Genomic DNA, 21,626 nt, shown 5'->3' on the forward strand with positions numbered 1-21,626 from the left:
TGTTGATATTGTGATTGGCCCATTAGTGGCCCTATTGTAATTGTGCTCTCTTGTAGCCCTTAGTGACATTCTATTGTATTTGTATTGTTTCATCTCATGGTCTCAGAGACTAGGGCTCTTGTGTTTTGAAACACCTTTATCGTGCTCTCCTTGTGGTGGTGATCATCTTCAAGTTTTATTCCTCACCGTGAATGTCATCATGGGCGAATCTCCGTCATCTCCTACAAGTTTAATGAAAGCAACTACTTGATGTAGGCTACCGCCATGGAAACCCACATCAAAGGAAAAAAGTTTTGGGGTTTTGTAAGTGGAACCATTACCAAACCCCAACTAAAACTAACAAGGAAAGATGGAAATCAAATTAAAACTCTTTCCGAGGAAGAAAAGGATAAGGCGCTACAAGAATATCAAAAAGGAGTGGAGGATTGGGAGGCTAACAATGCTCAAATACTCTTATGGTTCATGAATAAAATGGAGTTCAAGATCTCTACCAATATTATCAAATTCAAGAAAGCATGTGATGCATGGGTGTTTTTAAAGAGCATGTTCATTCAAAAGGACATGGTTCGGTTATATTATCTCTAAGATAAAGTACGTACTACCAAACAAGGAGATAAAAGTGTAAGAGATTTTTATGGTCTCTTATCTCCTATATGAGATGAATTAGCTATGCTAGAGCCTAAGTAGGATATATATATATATATATATATACATATATATGTTGAGAATAGGTGGTTTTAAGTTAAGTCTTTTTATATTATCTTTTTATATTAGAGGCTATTTGGAATTATTTTGTCATAAAGGGCTTAGATGTAATTAGTCTTTTTACCCTCTCTCTATTTAACATAGAGAGAAGCCCTAATGAAGGGAAGAAGTGTTTTTCTCTGTGCAGTCGTCTCTCCCTCTCACTCTCTCTCTCCTCTATCTTTCCCTCTATCTCTCTCTCTTTACCTAGGGTTTGGTGCTTCTCTCTCTCAACATGGTATCAGAGCGACGTGCGATCTTGGGTGCCTGAACTCCAATCTCAGTTTCCTTCAAGCAATATCAGCATCTGCATAAAACCTCTTGGTGGATATCGCTCCTCTGCTGATCAGTGATCAGCGCCTCTTGGTGAAGATCAGATCTGGCAACAGATTTGTAGTCAGACCTAGTCACGACAATGAAGATCTGACTGGAGGTCATGACTCACATCTGAAGCCAGATCTGGAAGGTGGATGAAGACCCAATGGTCGAGGGTGCCAGAACTCGTCGTGTACAGTGTGAAGATCTGAAAAAAGGGGGTGGAATCAGATCTTACTCAGATCTGGGTATGATCAAGGAAGGCTTGGGAAAGAAAATCAAGTCTTCGATTTTCTGTCATGGTTGAAGTCGCCAGCTGCTACCCATCAAGTGGAGATCGGGTCTGCTGAAGATTGACGTGGAAGTTGATTGTGGCGGGGGGGATCGTGGTTTTCTGCCCTGATTTTCTGCTGTGATGCCGTGATCCCCTGCCGTGAGTCCTCGTGGTGTTTATCTCTGCCGTGATGCTGTAATTTCCTTCGTTGTATTGTTGCCGAGTTTGTTTATTGTCGTGGTTTCTATGAGTATGTGGTTGGGAGTATCGTGGTTCCTGCACTGTAGTGTTGCCGAGTTCTTTGAAGGCCTATGTTTCTGCGTGCTCAAGTTATCGCTAGTTGTGAATCGGGATGGTAAGTTTATCTCAGATTCTATTTTGTTGTTAGATTTCAGAAGATGAATATTAGCAGCCGTGTTCCTTGCTGTGTCGTGATCTGTTTGGCTGGAAAGTGTGTGCTGTGAAAGTAGCATGTTAACTTATTGCAGAATTTTTTTTAAGCAGCAGGCGTGATTCCCTGCAGTGTGGGAAAATTAGTTTGTTTGTGGGAATTGGTTTTTGTCGAGGGATTCTATGTTGAGTTCTGCTACTGGTTGTCTTAGTGGCTGATGCGTGATGATAACACACGCTATTCCTTGTGTTACTTGAAGCCTGTCCAGATTTTATCTCTGGTGTGGAAAATTGTGTAGTCGCGGAAAATTGATGCGTGATAGTCTGAAAACCAGACACATCTTTATCGTGTTGGATGTGTGATCTTGATTTGCAACCAATAGCCATCCGCGGTTGAGGTGGAAGGTGCTGGTCAAGTTTCTTTAAATTTGTTTTAAGTTTGGATCTGAATAGTAGCAAGTCGCTTTTCTCAGATTTCATTGGTGAAATCAAAACTTGATATAGTCGGGTTCGTAGTTGATTGTGGGTGTGCGCGTGTGGTTGCTCCTTGATTTTGTGAATCTAGCCAATTAGTTTATAGTATGGCTCAAGTGGTTAAATCAGATGCAAATTCCTCCAAGGATTGTGTAACACTTAGCAGGGCTGAATATGACGAGCTCCTTGCTTTACGATCATCCACTTCGAAGCCTTCTGTTGCAGAGGTTGTGTGCTCGGCAGGTGATGGCCTATCTGCTCAAGGTGGTAGGTGGGTCATTGATTCTGGAGCCTCTGGTCACTTGTGCGGAAACTCGAGCAACTTTGTGAGTTTAAAACTTGTGACAGGTCAAAAAGGGGTACGTCTTGCTGATGGTAGCTCTTCCCCAATTGTAGGGCAAGGAAACATGTCTATTACCCCTACTCTTCAATTGTCGCATGTTCTTCATGCTCCTTCGTTTCCACAGAATTTATTATCCGTCAGTCGATTGACAAAAGAGTTGAATTGTAGAGTGATTTTTTATCCTATGGGATGCGCCTTTCAGGACTTGCTGACGGGGAGAAAGATTGGTGGTGGCTATGAGGAAGGTGGTCTGTATTACCTACACCAACCAGAGGTTTCGGCCAATTCTGTTGTTACATCATCCTCAAGTCCTCTTTTGTGGCATCATCGTTTGGGTCACCTTCCAGTGACAAAACTTCGTCGTGTCATCCCTCATATACCTCCCTCAGTGTCTTTTCTGTGTGAAACATGTCAATTGGGAAAACATTGTCGAAGCTCTTTCCCTACTAGTCAGAGTCTGTCAAGTCAAGGATTGTTTGATCTTCTTCATGTCGATGTGTGGGGTCCGAGTAGGATTCCGAATAGGTCTCAATGTCGTTATTATCTAGTTATTGTTGATGACTTCTCAAGGTTATCGTGGGTGTTCATGTTAAAAGATCGGTCTCAAGGTCCTGTCATTCTTAAATCTTTAATTGCCGAGATAAAAACTCAATTTGATGTATGTGTTAAAATTGTTCGCACTGATAATGCTCTTGAGTTCAAATCCAAAGACTTCAATTCTATTCTAGTAATGAGATTCAACCTCAATTTACATGCCCCCATACCTCCCAGCAAAATGGCGTGGCTGAGAGGAAACATAGACAAATCCTTAATGTTGCTCGGTGCCTTATGATTCAATCCAATATGCCTGCTTCATACTGGGGTGATGTGGTTCTGACAGCTGGTTTTCTGATAAATCGCATGCCGTCAAGCTCTGTAGAAGACCAGATCCCTATTCAAATTCTCCATCCAGAGGCTCCTCTCTTCCCTATCCCTCCTAAAGTTTTTGGATGTGTGTGTTTTGTGCATAAGCTGGGTCCAGATCGAGATAAACTTGTTGTGCAGTCTATTAAATGTGTTTTCCTTGGGTATCCTAAGAACCAAAAAGGATATCGTTGCTACGACCCTATATCTCATAAAGAGTATATTAGTGCAGACGTTACCTTCTTTGAGTCTATTCCTTATTTTTCAAGCACTACTCCCAGACTACAGGAGAGTCTTGGTGATATCCTTCCTCTGCCGATTCCTCCCTTTCCGTTAGAGTCGCTTCCTCCTCAGTCCTTGGTTCCAGTGTCAGGTGTGTCTCGCTTCCGAAACCCTCCCATAGTATACACGCACAGGGTGCCTCCTACCTCCATGCCGCCATCACCTCCTTCTCCTCAGGTAAGTAATTCTGAGCAAATTGTTGCCCCTACATCTGATGTTGATCTTCCCATTGCTTTGCGCAAGGGAAAGAGACAGTGCACTCTTTACTCCATCACGCAATTTGTATCAGAAGCTAATCTTGGGGCATCTATGAAGAATTTTATTTATGCTTTGTCTGCCTCTTCTGTTCCGCTTCATCACAGTCAAGCTCTAGTCGACTCCAACTGGATGCAGGCTATGCGTGATGAGATGGATGCCTTATGGTCTCGAGACACTTGGGACTTGGTTGATCCTCCCACAGATGCAGATATTGTAGGCTGTAAATGGGTATATAGCATTAAGTATAACTCGGATGGGTCGATTGAACGGTACAAAGCCAGGTTGGTTGCAAAAGGCTACACTCAGACTTATGGGGTTGACTTTTTTGAAACTTCCTCCCCAGTTGCTCGTCTTGGCACTATTCGTCTTGTTCTTTCTGTTGTTGTGCACCATGGATGGCCCTTCTTTCAGTTGGATGTCAAGAATGCCTTTTTGTATGGGGATTTGCATGAAACTGTCTACATGCAACAACCTCCAGGGTTTGAGGTTCAGGGAGAGTGTCAGAAGGTGTGCAAGTTGAAGAAGGCTATTTATGGCCTGAAGCAGAGTCCGCGGGCATGGTTTCACAAATTATTTGAGGTAATGTCGAGCTTTGGATTTGTCAGGTCAGCTTCAGATCATTCTTTGTTTATCAAGAAAACCAGTACTGGAATTGTTGTTATGGTGGTATACGTCGATGACATCATATTAACAGGGAGCAGTGCCCAGGATATTTCTGCAACAAAAGATCATCTTCAAAAGCACTTTGTTACTAAAGATCTTGGTCACCTTCGATATTTTCTGAGTATCGAGGTTGCAAGAAACAAAGAGGGCTTAGTGTTGTCTCAAAGAAAGTATGTGTTGGACTTATTAAAAGAGACTGGAATGCTAGGAGCTAAGCCAGCTAATATTCCAATGGATCCCAAAACTCACATGTTCGATGAGAAATCTGACTATGTGGATAGTGCGAGCTTTAGATCCTTGGTGGGTAAGTTGCTATATATGACTGTTACTAGACCTGACATTTAATTAGCCGTGAGTAAAATCAGTCAGTTCATGAACAAACCTACAAAAGTTCACTGGGATGCAGCTATGATGGTTCTTCGGTATTTAAAGTCATCTCCTGGTAAAGGTCTGTTGTTTAAACGAAATCCATCGTTGGATGTGGTTGCCTACACTGACGCAAATTACGCAGGATCTGTCGAAGATAGGAAGTCAACATCTGGATTTTGTGTGTTTGTGGGAGGAAATCTTGTTACCTGGAGGAGTAAGAAACAAACCGTTATAGCCAGGTCGAGTGATGAATCTGAATATCGGGCAATGGCCCAGACAGCAACTGAGATTATGTGGGTAAAATCAGTCTTGACCGAGCTTCAGGAGAAAGTATCCCTGCCTATGTTGATGATGTGTGACAATAGGGCTGCTACATATATAGACAACAACCCAGTGTTTCATGAAAGGACTAAACATATTGAAGTTGACTGTCACTATGTTCGTGACCTGGTTCAAGCTGGGTTTATCTGCACCGATCATGTATCTTCCGAAGATCAAGTAGCGGATGTTTTTACCAAAGCTCTGGCGAGACCTAATTTCTCAAAATGTTGTGACAAGCTGAGCATGATTGATATCTATGCTCCAGCTTGAGGGGGAGTGTTGAGAATAGGTGGTTTTAAGTTAAGTCTTTTTATATTATCTTTTTATATTAGAGGCTATTTGGAATTATTTTGTCATAAAGGGCTTAGATGTAATTAGTCTTTTTAGCCTCTCTCTATTTAACATAGAGAGAAGCCCTAATGAAGGGAAGAAGTGTTTTTCTCTGTGCAGCCGTCTCTCCCTCTCACTCTCTCTCTATCTCTATCTCTTTACCTAGGGTTTGGTGCTTCTCTCAACAATATATATATATATATATATATATATATATCAGGGGCTTTTTGGTCATTTTACATCATGTAATAGGGACAGCCTAGTAGGGGCTGTATAGACCTTTTAGGGTCTTTATTTTGTCTATTTTTACTTTTTGACTGTTACAGTCAATATGGCTATTGGAACAGTCCAACTAGCTGTTGGACTGTTCCCAACAGTCATATTTATGACAGTTGGAGGCAGTCCAACTACTAGCTGGACTGCCTCCCTTTTTCTCTCCTCTTTGACACTATAAATAGAGCTCTCCCTTGTATGAATATATCTTTTTCTAAGCATTGTTGTGGTTCAATACATTTTATACTTTTACATTGTGTTTTCTTTGTGTTGTGATTTGTGTTTGGTGATTATCTCCTTTGTTGAGACTGTGATTTGCCCATTAGTGGCCCTATTGTAATTGTCCTCTCTTGTAGCACTTAGTGGCATTCTATTATATTTGTATTGTTTCATTTCAAGGTGTTGGGTATACTTTAAGACAGACTGGTTCAGGCAAAACCAGGCCAGGGTGTTGACCAAGGTCTGATTCAACTACATGAGACCAGGTTTGGACCCAAGTTTGATTCAGTCTGAATCTATGTCACAGGGACTCTCCAACTAGGTGCCGCACCCGCGTCGCACCCGATGCGGTCAACCAGACCCTGGGTGCAGTCAACACACCCAGGGTCATTTATGTCCAACTTTTGGACTTTATATATATATATATATATATACACACACAAAAAAAATGGGAACCTACTAAATGGGCATGGTGCTATATGATGCAGACACTTTCCGTTACAGGTGGCGAGTTGCCTTAAGATAATTGGAAGCAGACCCCAACATGTAGGAAGCACATACAAATGGAAGGGTAAGGGGGAGCAGATCCAGATTATGCCAAGGAGCATGAGACCGCGTTATGGGGAGAATGATGGGACCTAAACCTTTATATAGGCTTGCTTCTTTTATGGGCTAGCTCGCAAAACCTAGACTCCCATAGCTCACTTGGAAAACGTCCATATGTTGCTAACCTCTTACTCTCCTCTTCTATTGGATTTTGGGAGTTTTTTCAAAATTCTGACCATACAGATGTGATTTATATGCTTGTTTTTATATGAATCAGTTCTTGGAGCATTTGCTTCCGATGCATGAATATATATATATATATATATATATATATATATATATATATATTATTGTGATAATATCATGATAACATCACATTATTGTCAATTACTTCTTACCTTTTTACTTAATTTCTATATCTTAAGTATGTTTTTCTTCTTTTATATTTTTTACTTATTTCTTTTTTTTGGGCCACCATAATCCAATTTCGAAAAAACAGGTCGTCAACGCAACTGCATTCCGAGGCGGATCTAACGATGGTCACACCTGAATTTCGCTGAATTTAACTTGTATTTCACTCAATTTTCGCTCAAATTTAAAGGTTAAAAACTGAAATTTTCTGAAATCATAAATAACTCAAATAGTTTATGTCTGAGGGATCTGGGCCACACCCAGTCCCTGCTGATGTCACCTATATTTTAATATATTTTCCCATGATTTTATCAATTTAAATAAATATATAATTTAAAATTATATTTTTCGATTTTAAAAAAGCATGAAAAAATACACAATATCACATCAAACATGTTATTTACATGTGTATTTTACTATCTAAACATGTTATTTTCTTTCTTATTTCTGTTATTTTTATATTTTTTAAAACTTTTTAAGCCCCAATTTTTTCCCAAGATTTATCAACTAAACCTATATTATCACAAGAAATTGCCTTGTCGAGATAAAGCCGAGACCGATATTTGTGACTATGATTTAATTATTTAAATTACCACCTAGGAAGGTGGTAAAGAGAATTTCTTTAGAAAAAGCTATTATACCTAAAAAATAGAACTGCTGACCCAGTGAGACTTCTCATATTCATATTTCTCATAAATCATGTGGATCAGAGCCCAGTCAAGGTAAATCACCAACTCAAAATGACATTTACAGGTCACATTACACTAGTATTCTCATATCACTATCCATCCTCTCCAATATATATATATAGAGAGAGAGAGAGATACATATTTCTCCCTCTTCTTTCTTCACTTTATCCTCCCTTTGAACTCCAACATCATTCACACAGAGCTCTTAGAACACATGCCACAAACATAATTCTATTTTTGTTTTAACACATGGGTGACTTGAATTAATGAATTGAATTGCTTATAGACAGTGATTTAGATCACCTGAGCCAGATCATATAGTAGTGATTTTTCCTATCATTTTCCCACTTCCAGACATGTCCACAGAGATTTGCTTAAAGTTAAGCAAGGAGGACATGCCTCATTGGACAGTCCCATAACTCAACTAATAAAACAAGTATCCCCAGGATTATGCTGAGCTCCTATTCCATTGATTCCCATGAATTCTCTTAAAAGTATGAGTAGATTCACCTATTGGGTATGTTTCACGAGTTCAAGGTCCTCTAAGAATTGCACCTCCACCATGAAAACTGCATGTAAGCTACGTCACATGATACAGATGCGAGAACAAGACACGATGTGGATACACTTGGTATGTCACGACATTTCTTAAAGTTAGGCATGGGGACACACACACACGTGTGTGTGAATATCATCTCAAGTGCAAACACTTGCACAACAATTATATATAACTAGACTCAAATGATAAAACTAAGTTGGAATTGAACATAAGTAATTGATGACAGGTTTTAAAAGAAGAAGAATGCACGTGAATGAAAAATAAGCAATCAAGATCATTAAAAAATATTTTAATGATACAATGTGGACTAAGTCTGACACTGGTTTAAATGTGTCCGTAAAGTATCCTAGTGTTTCTGAGTGTCTTGTGTCATGTCAACACGGGATACACATGCTAAGTGTCCATGTGACATAGCATGTAAGTACTTCATCATCCATAGATTGCCTCAGAACTAGAGCAGAACTTAATATAAACAATATTAAAAACCACACATACCTTCACTGCATGAACAACAATCTCCCCAAAAGCAGGAAAACACAAAGGGTGCTCACTTCTAATTTTTCCTGCAAAATAGCATAAGCATTTTGAAGCATTCCCAACATTAATGATCAGCTGTAGCCAGTACATCCCTTATATAGAATAGTAGAGTAAATAATCAAAGTGACAAGAAGCAGAAGGAAAAAGGAATAAAAGTACTACACTATGGTTGTCAACTTAATCACTAAAGAAGAAATATTATTGAGTTCTCCATACATGGCTGCAAAAATAGGAAAAGCAGCTACAGCATCTTTCAAGAATGTCACATAAAAAATAGACAAAAAGAGAAATATTAGCATGCATACTATACATGCATCCATTTAATTGTTCTTTAGTACTACAGAAAAAATGTGATTTACATTCTCAAGTCATTCAAAATCCACAAATAAAGTAAAAGGTACTAGATGTAAAATGAGAAACAATGCCAAGTTTAAATCATACAATCTCAAAAAGGATTTATTTATTTATGGAGATCTTTATGTCTTGGATTGGGTTGCAAATAAGTTCATTTTGTCCTCTGCAAATTGTCAATGTTTCATACCAACTCCTGGATCATTGTAGTGCTGGAACTCTTGTCTTTATGTGATCCAGTTGTGTTAATTCTGATGTTCATAGTTAGAAAACATTCTTGTCTATCATTTTGTTATTTCCTAACACATCCTTTGGAATTTCTGATGTATGGGGCCTTGCACCAGTTGAATCATTGTTGTGTTCTAGATATTATGCCATATTTGTTGATGATTACAAGAGGTATACTTGAGAATTTTTTGACACAAAGATGACACGTTTTGGGCAATACTTTTGAAAGTTGCCAGAATACAACTGAGCTTTGCTTTCGCATGCAATGAGTCCACACTTTGCATTTGGTGAGATTGATTACCTCGGATAGCTTCTTGACTCACATACTCATGATTAAAACACATGACTGGACTCTATGCCAATGTAAACACACAAAAGAGGAAGAGAAGCGCCTACAAATACAAGACCTCTCCATGCCAACAAATAGAGGGACATCCCCCTCTCTTACACCAAACATTAGGAGAGTGGTGTAAGCTAAGAGTGTATGAAGGAGAGAACTCCAGCTAAGAGTGATGGCAAAGAGAGGGAGGAGAGAACTCAAGTGGAAGTGAGGAAGAGAATTGATAAGTGTGGGTATATATAGGCACAAATCCACTACTTAAAAGAAAGCTAATAGGTGCGAGTGGGTGTTGGCTACTCAACAAGCCCAATAGGAAGAGGTGGTCATCCAACAAAGCCAATAAAATGTCGAGAAACATTTTAAGTTACCCAATAATTCAGAAATGATGCAAGGGAGAATACCTATTCCATTATTTTATTAGCTACTTGTGGGACAATGCAATAGAGTACAATACAAGTTTCTTGTCGTTATGCTTAGGGCTGTCAAGGGGCCCAGTTCGTAATGGCTACCCAATGCAACCCAAACCCAAATTCTTGGGTATGGGCATGGAAAGTGTTGAACCAAATAATATTTGGGTCAAACCGAATCCGACCCAAGCAATATGCAGGCCGAGTGTGGATCATGATTTTTGCCAGGTACCCAACTCGATCCAAGTATTATATATATTTTTTAATAAAAATTAATTAATAAAATTATGCAGGTCTGAGTTTGGGATTCTATTTTCATGACCTGACAAAACATGAACCCAATACCCGACCCATTGACAGCCCTAGTTATGCTTTTGAGCAAAATAGTGGCAAATTAAACAGTCTCATTAATGGGCGTATAGTAATTTTGTGCCAAAGAATTTTATGGATTCCACAATACACTGTATGTAATCAATGGACTTCCATCTCATGCGACTGCAACTTGATCTCAATGTTCATATTGACAATAATTAGAGATCTAAGGTTGATACCAAATCAATCCCATGCATCTTCATTGGAAGGATAACAGGTGCTATTATCCTACACCTCCTGAAGGGAACATTTCACTACACAATTTTTGATGAGGTATCAATGCATCAACTTCCAAAAGTTTTTTATGCCATCTGAAATATGATCTCATAACAAAGCTCCTAGCTTAAGTGAAGCTTCCATTACAGGAGACATATAATAGAATTGATGGCGATAATGAGGCTCCGAATATGATACAAGATAATCTTGAGGAAGAATTTGAACTATGTAATGATGGTCACCAAGATCTTGACATACAAACAAACAAATAGGAAATTCAAGATGAAAGTCATACTTTTAAGTCTTTAACTAACGAAGAACAAGGTAATGAATTAGGAAGCTGCCTGAACCAATAAGAAATCAGTATCAACGACCGGCAATGAAGAATATATGTGAAAAGCATTAAGATGCAGCATGTTGCCAGCAATGGCACTATCGTAATAGTGGGATCATCAAGCGCATTTTTGTCCTTTCGTTCTTGCTGCCACCTACGTGCGGCTGATTTATAGTATTTTGTTGTCATTGCTTTATTTTTGTCATACCACTGAGTCCTGACTCCTGATTGTCGTATACCCTTCAAGGTTTCCTTATATAAATAAAATACTACAGGTATATCTCCTCCTCACTTCAAAGAGGAGCCCCTTTCTGGAGGAAATCAGTGGTCGTATACAGATTTTCAAAGTTGTACACACATTTTCATGCTATTGGAGCCTATTCTCAGGTTTTGGATCCGTTAAACACCACATTCTTTTCCTAATCTTTCTATCTTCTCCCTTTTACCTTTTCAAAAAACTCTTTCCACTATTAAATCTCCGTTTGATTGCTGGATTCTCCTGATTTCTCCTTGTCTTCCCATCATCTTCTCTCTTTTCATCTTACTTTCAGTCTATTCTTCTTTCTCCTCATTTTCCTTTCCTTTCTCTTTCTCCCATTTCTTTTTTCTTCTTTCCTTCTTTTTTCTTTCTTCATTTCTCCTTTATTCTTCGCTTCTCCATTCTGTTCTTTTCCTGCAGATTGTAATTGCTGATGTCATCTGTTCAGTGTTGATCTCATCTTTTCCGTGTACTCACTGTTTTTTCCTTGGTTTTAATGTCCTCCCTAGATGCAGCCAGTCCCTTCCACTGAGTTATTTTAAGTCTGCAATGGACCTTTTCTTCAAGCACAGCTCCCAATTTGCCAAACCTGTCTTTTCCTAAGGTGGGAACAAAGTTAACTTCATCCAACCTCTTTCCACCATTGACTTCATTGTGCCCTAAATTAGATACCTCAAGCATGAGAGGATTGTAGCTAATGTGATTGTTTGTTATCTAGTGTCACTGTAATCAGCTATAATCATGTTCTAATATGATTTTACCTACTGTAACTATTTGTATTTATATAAAAAAGGGTTAAGAGTGTTTCCCCTCACACTAGGAGCACGTTTGGAAGCGGGAAACATCTAAGAAAAGTGAACCGAGGTTGGAAAACCGTACGGTTTTTCTGACCTTTCCAAACGAGCAAAAATGTTTCGCTGAGAAACATTTTGAAAAAGGTACACTTTTTATAGGAAAGACTCCGCCAGGGAGTGGAGGAGTCTTTCCTACCCCCTTTCTCGCCCCTCCTCTTTCGTTTGACCCTGTCCCTCTTCCGTTTTTTATTTTCAACCTCTCTTCCGTCTCTCATCCTCCCCCTGCAGGCAGCAACCGTCTCTCTCTCTCTCTCTCTCTCTCTCTCTCTCTCTCTCTCTCTCTCTCTCTCTCTCTCTCTCTCTCTCTCACACACACACACACACACACTTCTGTTTCAACTCCTTTCTCCTTCTGTAAATGTTTGCCTTTTAATCTCAAGGGTTTTCAGATAGAACCCACCAATCGATTGTACTTGTCGTTCTCGCTTTCCTCTCCTCTTTGTGCGCTTCAGTTCAGACATGACGTATGGCCCTCTTATTTTTTCAATACCCATTCGGTCTTTTCTGCATGAATGATTCATTTAGGTGCCTCTTTTCTTCATATCTCCAATTGGTTTTGTTGTTGGAACGATTTTCGGATCCATTGTATTAGTTCTGTTGATGTTGATTATGGGTTTCTCTTGTTAAGATAGTATATATATATATGGTATGTTTGTAATTTGCTTTTAATTCAAGGGTATTTTGGTCATTTCTATTTGTAATAAAATATCTACTAGGGACAGCTTGTTTAGGTTTTTGTCTTTTTATGTTTCCCTTTTGTCGTTTACCAAAAAGACCAAGGACTCTTTGGTCATTGGACCAAAGAGCTGTTGGGAGGCTGCCCAACGGTCATATTTATGACCGTTGGGAGCTCCCAACAGCTCTTTGGAGCTCTCAATGGCCTCTCCTTTAAGTGGTGTTATGTGTATATATAGGGGGCCAACCCCTCTTGTTTCTTTAATGCTTGTGTTAAGCATTTGATCAATAAAAGAATTATATTTTTTATATTTTGTTCTTATTGTTGTTGCTTTATTGGCGTTTGTATTGTCCAATAGTGGACTTGTGCATGAACAATTGTGATCTTGTAAGCCCTTAGTGGCTTATGTTTTGCGCTTCCGTGTATTTCATTACATGGTATAAGAGCCATAGTGCTCTTGGACTTCTGGAAGGTTGCAATCAAGTGATTGTGTTCGTGACAAAGTTTTCTAAGGAATCGTGCTCTGCTCCTCTCATTTCCACTATCTTCCTCTTCCTTTCTTGCTCACTTAATGGAGACCAAAATTGACCTCTCCTTCAAGCTCAATGAAAAAAACTACATGATGTGGGCCCCGCCATGGAGAATAATCTCAAAGGTAAGAAGTTTTGGGGGTATGTGATGGGCACTATCGCCGAACCTCAACTCAAGCTCACAAAACTAGAAGGCCATTGAGGATCATCACAAGCAAGTGAAAGATTGAGAAAGCAACTATGTGAAAATTCTTGCATGGTTCATGAACAATGTCGAGTTTAAGGTATGTGCAAATATTGCTAAATTTCGAAAATCCAATGAAGTTTGGTTTTTCATGAAGGTATGTATACCCAAAAGATCTTACAAGAGCATATTTCTTGCAAGAAAAAGTTAGAACCATTAAGCAAGAGGACTTAAGTGTCCAAGACTTTTATAGTGCTTTGAATCTCCTATAGAATGAACTAGCACTTTTTGAGCCTAAGTGAGTTTTCATTGAAGATGTGGAACTTAGACAAAAACAAATGGAACAAGAAAGACTTTTTCAATTCTTATATGGGGCTCCGTCCAGAATTTGAGCAAGTTAGATATTCTCTACTACATAGATTTACTCCTCTTTCTCTTGAAATTGTTCAAGAAAAAACTTGTCTTGGTATGAATAAAAGTTGTGATGAAATGTTGGCGGTATCTAAACCCAACAACAATGTTAAGACTTATAAGCCTCCATACTTTGAGAAGCAAAATAACTATAGTAATAATAATAACAAAAGTGGTAGAAGCAAATTAATTATTTATCATCATTGTAATGAGTCGGGTTACATTAAACCCATTTGTCCTAAGTTAAATGAAACCTTTAAGTATAAGGTTGTTTCTGTTTAAGAATTTACCCTCAAGAAGGAAGAACGCAAAAGTAGAGGCGATATTAAAGACACTCTTGGTCAAATATTCATGGCATTTCAATAAATTCTTAAAGCAACTTCATCTACATCGAATGCTGCCATCGCCTCCTCATCTTGACCCAACATGTATTCTTGGATTCTAGATTCAGGAGCATCTTTCTATATGACCCCTCATGAGAATGCCTTATCCAATATATGCACCAACTCAAACTTGTCTTGTGTTTCTATAGCCGATGAAACCACTTTGAAAATTAAAAGTATAGAAAAATTAGACTATAAAAATCTTCAAAAAAAATTGTCTCAAAGGTTGAAGTTGTTCTCAAATTAAATTTAAATATTTTTTTCGGTTTCTCAAATTGCTGACCATGGATGTGAAATATCTTTTTCATCTAAGGGTTGCTTTGTGCAGGATCTCTGGTCCGGAAAGTGGATTGGGCAACACCATAGGAAGGGAGATCTTTACTTTATGGACTCATCGTTTCTTTCTTTAAAATCCTTTTGTAACTACGTCCAAGACAAGGGTATTGAAATTTGGCATAAAAGACTAGGACATCCAAGTTATTATAAAATGATCCTTTTTCTTTTGGAGAAAAATTTTGTAATGAAAAATATATGACTTGCAAAGATTGTATCATTAGAAAAATGAAATTTATCCCGTTTTCAAATAAAACCTTTGTTTCCACAAGACCTTTTGAATTTGTGCACTTAGATGTATGGGGTCTTCCGATCATATCTAAAGTGGTTACTCGTATTATGTTACTTTTATTGATGCCTTTACTAGATATTGTGGGTTTACTTTCTTAATTTTAAATCGGAAGTCTTTTTCTTCTTTAAAGAATTTCACATGAAAGTTAAAAATAAATTTCAAAGCAATATATTTATCCTTAAATCGGATTCGGGTGGGGAATATCTATCCAATGAATTTCAAAACTATCTAAAACAAAATGGGATTTGCCATCAAAGATCTTGCCCTAAGTCACATCAATAAAATGGACTAGCGGAAAGAAAACATATGCAGATAATAGAAACCTCCAAAACTATTTATTTCAAAAAATATTCCCAAAGTCGTTTTAACTTCCACCAATTTGATAAATAGAATGCCATCATCCACTTTAAAAAATATTTTTCGTTATGAAAAATTACTCAAAATGACACTCAATTTCAATTGTTCACAAATTTTTTTTGTAAATGCATTGTGCTTTTATATAAAAGAGCTAAGTTACCACCAAAAGCAATTGAACGTGTTTTCATTGGATATGGTGAAAATAAAAAAGGATATAGATGCTTTGATTTAAAAAATAATAAGTATTATATTTCCAAAGATCTGACATTCTTAGAAGATAAAAACAGTTTTGAAGAGAATGATAAAAAAGAAGAAATAAATTATATGTTTTTGTATGATCTCTCTTCAAGAGAAGATATTCATACTAATGATGACTCTTTGAATTATCATGAAATTATAGATGATATCAATCATGAATACCCTAATATTGGGACATCACCGAATAGTAACAACATCATTAATAGATCCCCTAAAAATATTCAAATTTATGCCTGACGTGAGCAAAATAATCCTACTAGTGCCTTAGAAAAAAAATCTCAATATAGTGACCCTATAGAAAAAACTTCTCGTAGAAGATCTAGTAGAGAATCTATTCCACCAAATAGGTTTGTCTCTTATGAGCCATTATCTACTAATTATATGTCTTGCCAAATAGCATTACATTCATACCATGAGCTTTCCTGTTATAATAAAGCTAAAAATGTGTCTCATTGAATTGAAGCTATGAACATAGAACTAGATGCCCTTAGCAAAGCAAAAACTTGAGAATTACTTGTGTTACCTTCAAACAAGAAAACCATTGGATGTAGATGAGTCTTTAAGGTTAAAACCAAGAATAATGGAACTCTAGAAAGATATAAAACTAAGTTAGTAGCAATAACATACTCACAAGAATACAAAATTGACTACGAGGAAACCTTTGCACCCATAACTAGAATGACTAGTGTTAGGACCCTAATAGTCATTGCCTCAACTAAAAAATAACCTATATATCAATTAGATGTTAAAAATATCTTTCTTAATGGAGAACTAAATGAAAAAGTTTATACAGATCCCCTGCCGGGATTTGATATTAAAAAAGAACAATCTCTTAAACTTTTAAAAGCTTTGTATGGTCTTAAACAGACTCCTAAGGCACAGTATAATAGATTCAATAATGTTATGATTAATTTGTATTTTCATTCCTGTTATATTGACACTGTTTTTTTTTTGTGAAAAGTACAGGTACCGACATCGTTATTCTTCTACTTTACATAGATGATTTTATAATAATAGAAAATGACAAAAAGGGAGTTAGTAAGGTTAAAAATGTTTTAAAATAAAATTTTGATATGTCTGACCTAGGATTCTTAAGATATTTTTAGAAATTGAAGTTGCATATTCCCCCAAAGGGTACACACTTTTTCAAATAAAACTTGCTGCATATATATGTGCTAAATCTAGTATTTCAGAAGATAAGAAAATGAAAACTCCTAAAATGGTGAATGCTAAATTAAGACTTGAATAATGGACCCTTTTTTAAGATCTCACACCGTACAAGCAGCTAATTGGGTCTCTCATTTATCTATCTATCACCAAACCAGATATAACACATACAGTTCACTCTGCCAATTAGTTTTCACATACTCCAACAACTGTGCACATGAGTGTTGTACTAAGAATCGTCAGATATATCAAGAACACCATAACCAAAGGGCTATTTCTATTATCATCTGCATCTTTAGATTTACTTGCTTGTACTGATGTTGATTGGGGAGGAAATCCCAATGATAAAATCTCAACTACTGGTTTTTGTGTTTTTCTATGAGATTTTCTGATTGCTTGGAGACGTAAGAAGCCACAGAAGGTATCATTATCTTTTACTGAAGTCGAATACAGAGTTATGACAACTACAACTATGAAACTTGTATAGTTAAGAAATCTTCTTAGAGATATTATTATTGACATCTCCAAGCCTTCGAAAATGTGTTACGATAATAAAAGTGTAATTTACATTGCCAGCAACCACACCTTTCATGAGTGCCCAAGCACATCGAAATAGATAGTCATTATGTTCGCGATGAATTCTTGAAAGGAACTATTGAGTTACTTTTTGTCACTTCAGAATTTCAGTTTGCGGACTTCTTTACTAAAGCACTTGCTGCTCCACATTTTTTGTTTCTTCTCAATAAGCTTTCAGTGTTTACACTGTAAGTTTGAAGGGGGTGTTAAAAATATATATTATATATAACATGAATGGTATATCTGTAATTTATATTTTGAGACAAGGGTATTTTGGTCATTTTCCCCTATAATAAAATACCAACTAGGGACAGCTTGTTTAGGTTTTTATCTTTTTATTTTTTCCTTCTGTGCTTTACCAAAAAGACAAAGGACTCTTTGGTCATTGTACCGAAGAGTTGTTGGGAGGCTGTCCAACGATCATATTTATGACCATCTTTGCAGCTCCCAATGGCCTCTCCTTTAAGTGGTGTTATGTGTATATATAGGGGGTCAACCCCTCTTGTTTCTTTAATGCTTGTGTCAAGCATTTGATCAATAAAAGAATTATATGTTTTATATTGTGTTCTTATTGTTGTTGCCTTGTTGGCTTTTGTATTGTCTTATAGTGGACTTGTGCATATGCACTTGTATGATTGTGATCTTGTAAGTTCTTAGTGGCTTGTATTTTGTACTTTCACGTATTTCATTACATCTCTTTGTACCTATCTTTTTTTTTTGCTGAAATTTGTGGTTCAGGTTCTTAGATTGGCCTTCATCTTTGATTTGGGTAGTTTGATATTCGCTGGAATTATTTTCTTCTATTATCTAGATATAAATTCATGCTTTTTATGGATGGAAGATTCATTGTCACTATTTGAACATTTTGCAAATTGCAATGATTCAATTATTTGCGTTCATATTGTTGTAATTTGTGATGGATGGGTGGTTGATTTTCACTATTTTAGATATTGCAAGTTCTCAATAGGATTCAATTATTTTTTTTTTGTAGTATGAGAAAATGTTTTCATGCACAAACAAACAAGCGAAAATGTTTCTCTTTCATTTCCAGCCCAAATCTTCTCATGCTACACAAACAAGAGAAAATGTTTCTTTTAGAAAACTTATCATATCAAAACTTCTCATAGGATAAATTTTCTTTTCCTATGAGAGTTTTTATTTCTTCCAAACACGGCCTAGGTATCAATACAAGTATAAGCCAAGAGATTTATCATTAAATCATCTCTTCCTTTCTTGTTTACTTGAAAGATTATAATGATCTACCATGCCTCTGACGTCATTAACAAACCCATAACAATCTTTTTCACAAATACCATGTGACTATCTATGCTTCATTTACAGCCAAAATTTGCAACAATGTGAAATCTGTCAGACCATCCGCTTGAGGAATGCTTCAAACCGCACATTTGCTCCTCCAACTTGCCTATATTATCTTAGTGAAAAAAACATACTTCTTCATTTATATATCAATGAAGAACATTTCAAGAATGAGAAAGGTGAGAGATCCATTCAAATTAGAGCAAGTTTTTACCATGGGCATGCTGCATTCTTCATAGTTGATCATGTGGTTTTGATTGTAATCCTGAGCAACAAATAAACCCATATGCATCTCACCAGGCATATCCAATTTTGTTTCATGGTATGAATAAACCTTTACTACTCTCTGACTCTTGGGTAGATAAGTTTCACTTACTTTTCAAGTTTGGTTTAACTCAAGAGTTTTGTCATGCTCTTGGCATTGGTCATCAATATAGATGAGCCTAAGCTTCATTAACAATTTTCGAATTTGGAAGGATAATGAGAAAATAGCAAATGTAAGATAAGACTGGAGATGTTTATATAGAAGAACTAAATGAGCTAGACATCACAGTGTCCCTTGCACTTGAAAAGAAGAAACACCAGATTGAAAGAGTTGGAATCCATCCCAATATAGGTACACCACAAGGAAACGAATAAGGGAAGTCCTAATGGAAGTTACAAGTATGGGAATCAAGAGAAAATTTTCTTTTGTTCAAATATATACCTTCATGGATCATCCTTTTACTCAACTTTAAAATCTCAAGTAATGTAGCCAAATTTGTTAAGTGACATTTCTATGAACGAAAAAGAAATAATAAGATATACAAGGAGATAGTTCCCTATCAATAGGATCAGAACATGCATACCCACTTAGTTTGAAGAATAATCAAATATAGACCACAGACCTTTCACCAAGCACATCGGAGGCACCTTCTACACACATAGCTATATAACAAGTAACAATAACCACAAACTTTTGAAACACTATTTTAATGAGAACTACTCAAGTAACATCTAACAAATTGTGGCTTGTTTACTTGGTGACGTCATTTCTCTGTTGAACAAATGTTTCATGATCAGTACCTCCGGAAAATAGGTTGTCATGCCACAGATTATGGTATTGTAGTCAAAATTGACATGTTTGATGCCAATAGTGGGAGCAGATGTTAACAAGTAAGTTTTCAGGTTGAATATCAAACCCATTCTGTTTTTCTGTTTTGGCAACCTCCTGAGGTATCTCATAAGTCAATGTCTGGACTTTGTATTCCCGTAGTCACAGATAGATTTTCTCAGTAAGGTAAACCACAAGATTCTTTTTCATGGAGGGTATTCCAGAAATGCATCTTCCCCTGATCAGCAAGCAATGCCAATTCGGACACTGGGAATTGGATTGCTACCAGGATCTGGTCAAGTAAATGTGATAAATTTGTCCTGTGTGAAAGAAATTCTAAGGCTCTGTTTGGGAACCTTGAATTGAGATGGAAACACTGTTTCCATGTGGTGTTGAGGACGGAGTTGCCAAAAACAACCTTTTGTGAATGGTATCAAAATGTGGTGCTGGGATGCTAACTCCATTCCCAATGCAGTGTTTTGGCAACACCACTGCTCCCAAACAACAGAGAGCATGAGAATACCGGCAGAAACCACAACGCAGCTCTGATTCAAGCCGTCCAAACAGAACCTAAATTGAAACCCTATGCAGTCCAATGCAATAAAGATACGCTTTCGTTCTAGCCTTAACATTTCCGCTTCCACATCTGTTTCACCTAAACATGCCTCAACCATTCGAGACATGCATCAAGATTAACCAATCCGAGCATTTGCGCAATAACTCTATAGCTATCAAGCAACTAACTCATTGCGACGTTCCTTGTACCTTTAAAGGCAAAGAAAATATTTCTCTTCCAATTCAAACAACAACACACACTGCAGAAAACCCGAGTACATAAACAGAGAGCAGAGAACCGAATGGATTGGATAAGAGAAGCGGAATGTTTCCTTATTCGGGAAAAAATAAAAAGAAAAAAACAGACTTTCGTCAACCTGAGAAAGACAGCACAAACTGAAAAGCAGCAGAAAACGGAAACTCGCCCAAAAAACAAAAAGGGGCAGGAGAAATCAACCAAGGAACCAAAAAAAAAAAAGAGTCCAAAAAACTTGAGAGAAAATGCATACAAACACGAAATCAGGGTCAGGGGTTCAGAAAAACGTCCCAGAACGCAATGTTTCACGTCGAGAACTCGAGTTTCCTCCGAGCACCATCCGTCACCGATCAATGATTTCATCAAATACTTAGCAATGGAAAAGAACAATGAAATCGAAGAATGGAGCAAGGATCGAGGGAGGAGTGGGGTGTTGGGGCTGTACTCTTGAGATCGGCGACGGTGTCGTGAGGGGAGACAGGGAGCGCCAGGTGCGTGTCGAGGCTGCTGTCGACGAAGACCGTAAAGATATCACCGGCCGGAGGAAGGAGGTGGGAGCCCTCGACATCTGGGTAGGAAGCCTTGGGAGCGTTCGCCATGGCCGACAGCGAAGCGTGCTAGCAGCAGCAGCGCCGATTCCCTCCAAATTATACGGGGCTCTAAACGGATCGGACTCGTGACTGCCACACACCTCAGTATTGGGGCACCCGATCCGGATCCGGATCCAGATCATCTTTCCTCTTTTCTCCTCTTTTTTTTTTATTTTTGTTTTTTAACATCCAGATCGGCTGATCGGGGATATGTTGACTCGAGGACACGGGTGCGGGTTTTACTCTAAGCTGCAAGTTTGAAAAAAATTTCAAACATGGGACACGAGGAACAGTTAATAAAAAAACTTTTTTTTACTTTAACTTTTAACTTTTTGTTGAAATGTTATTAAAAAGCAAAACCAAATAGAGAAATACCTAAACTTTTCA

General features: G+C 37.5%; 1 protein-coding gene across 1 annotated transcript in view; it reads right to left on the bottom strand.

The window, feature by feature from the left end:
* Positions 1–21,259, bottom strand: part of LOC149829726 (uncharacterized) — a 75,548-nt gene extending 54,289 nt beyond the window's left edge. The window contains exons 1-2 of the mRNA XM_090016071.1: positions 21,095–21,259; positions 8,859–8,926 (exon numbers count right to left, since the gene is read on the bottom strand). Coding sequence (XP_089872197.1) covers positions 8,859–8,926; positions 21,095–21,248 — 222 coding nt within the window. The 5' untranslated portion in view covers positions 21,249–21,259. The remainder of the gene's footprint in view (positions 1–8,858; positions 8,927–21,094) is intronic.
* Positions 21,260–21,626: the final 367 nt, after the last annotated feature.

The sequence above is a fragment of the Nuphar pumila genome, chromosome 8 (genome assembly GCF_984573655.1).
Source record: "Nuphar pumila chromosome 8, dmNupPumi1.hap1.1, whole genome shotgun sequence".
In the NCBI taxonomy this organism is placed as follows: Eukaryota; Viridiplantae; Streptophyta; class Magnoliopsida; order Nymphaeales; family Nymphaeaceae; genus Nuphar; species Nuphar pumila.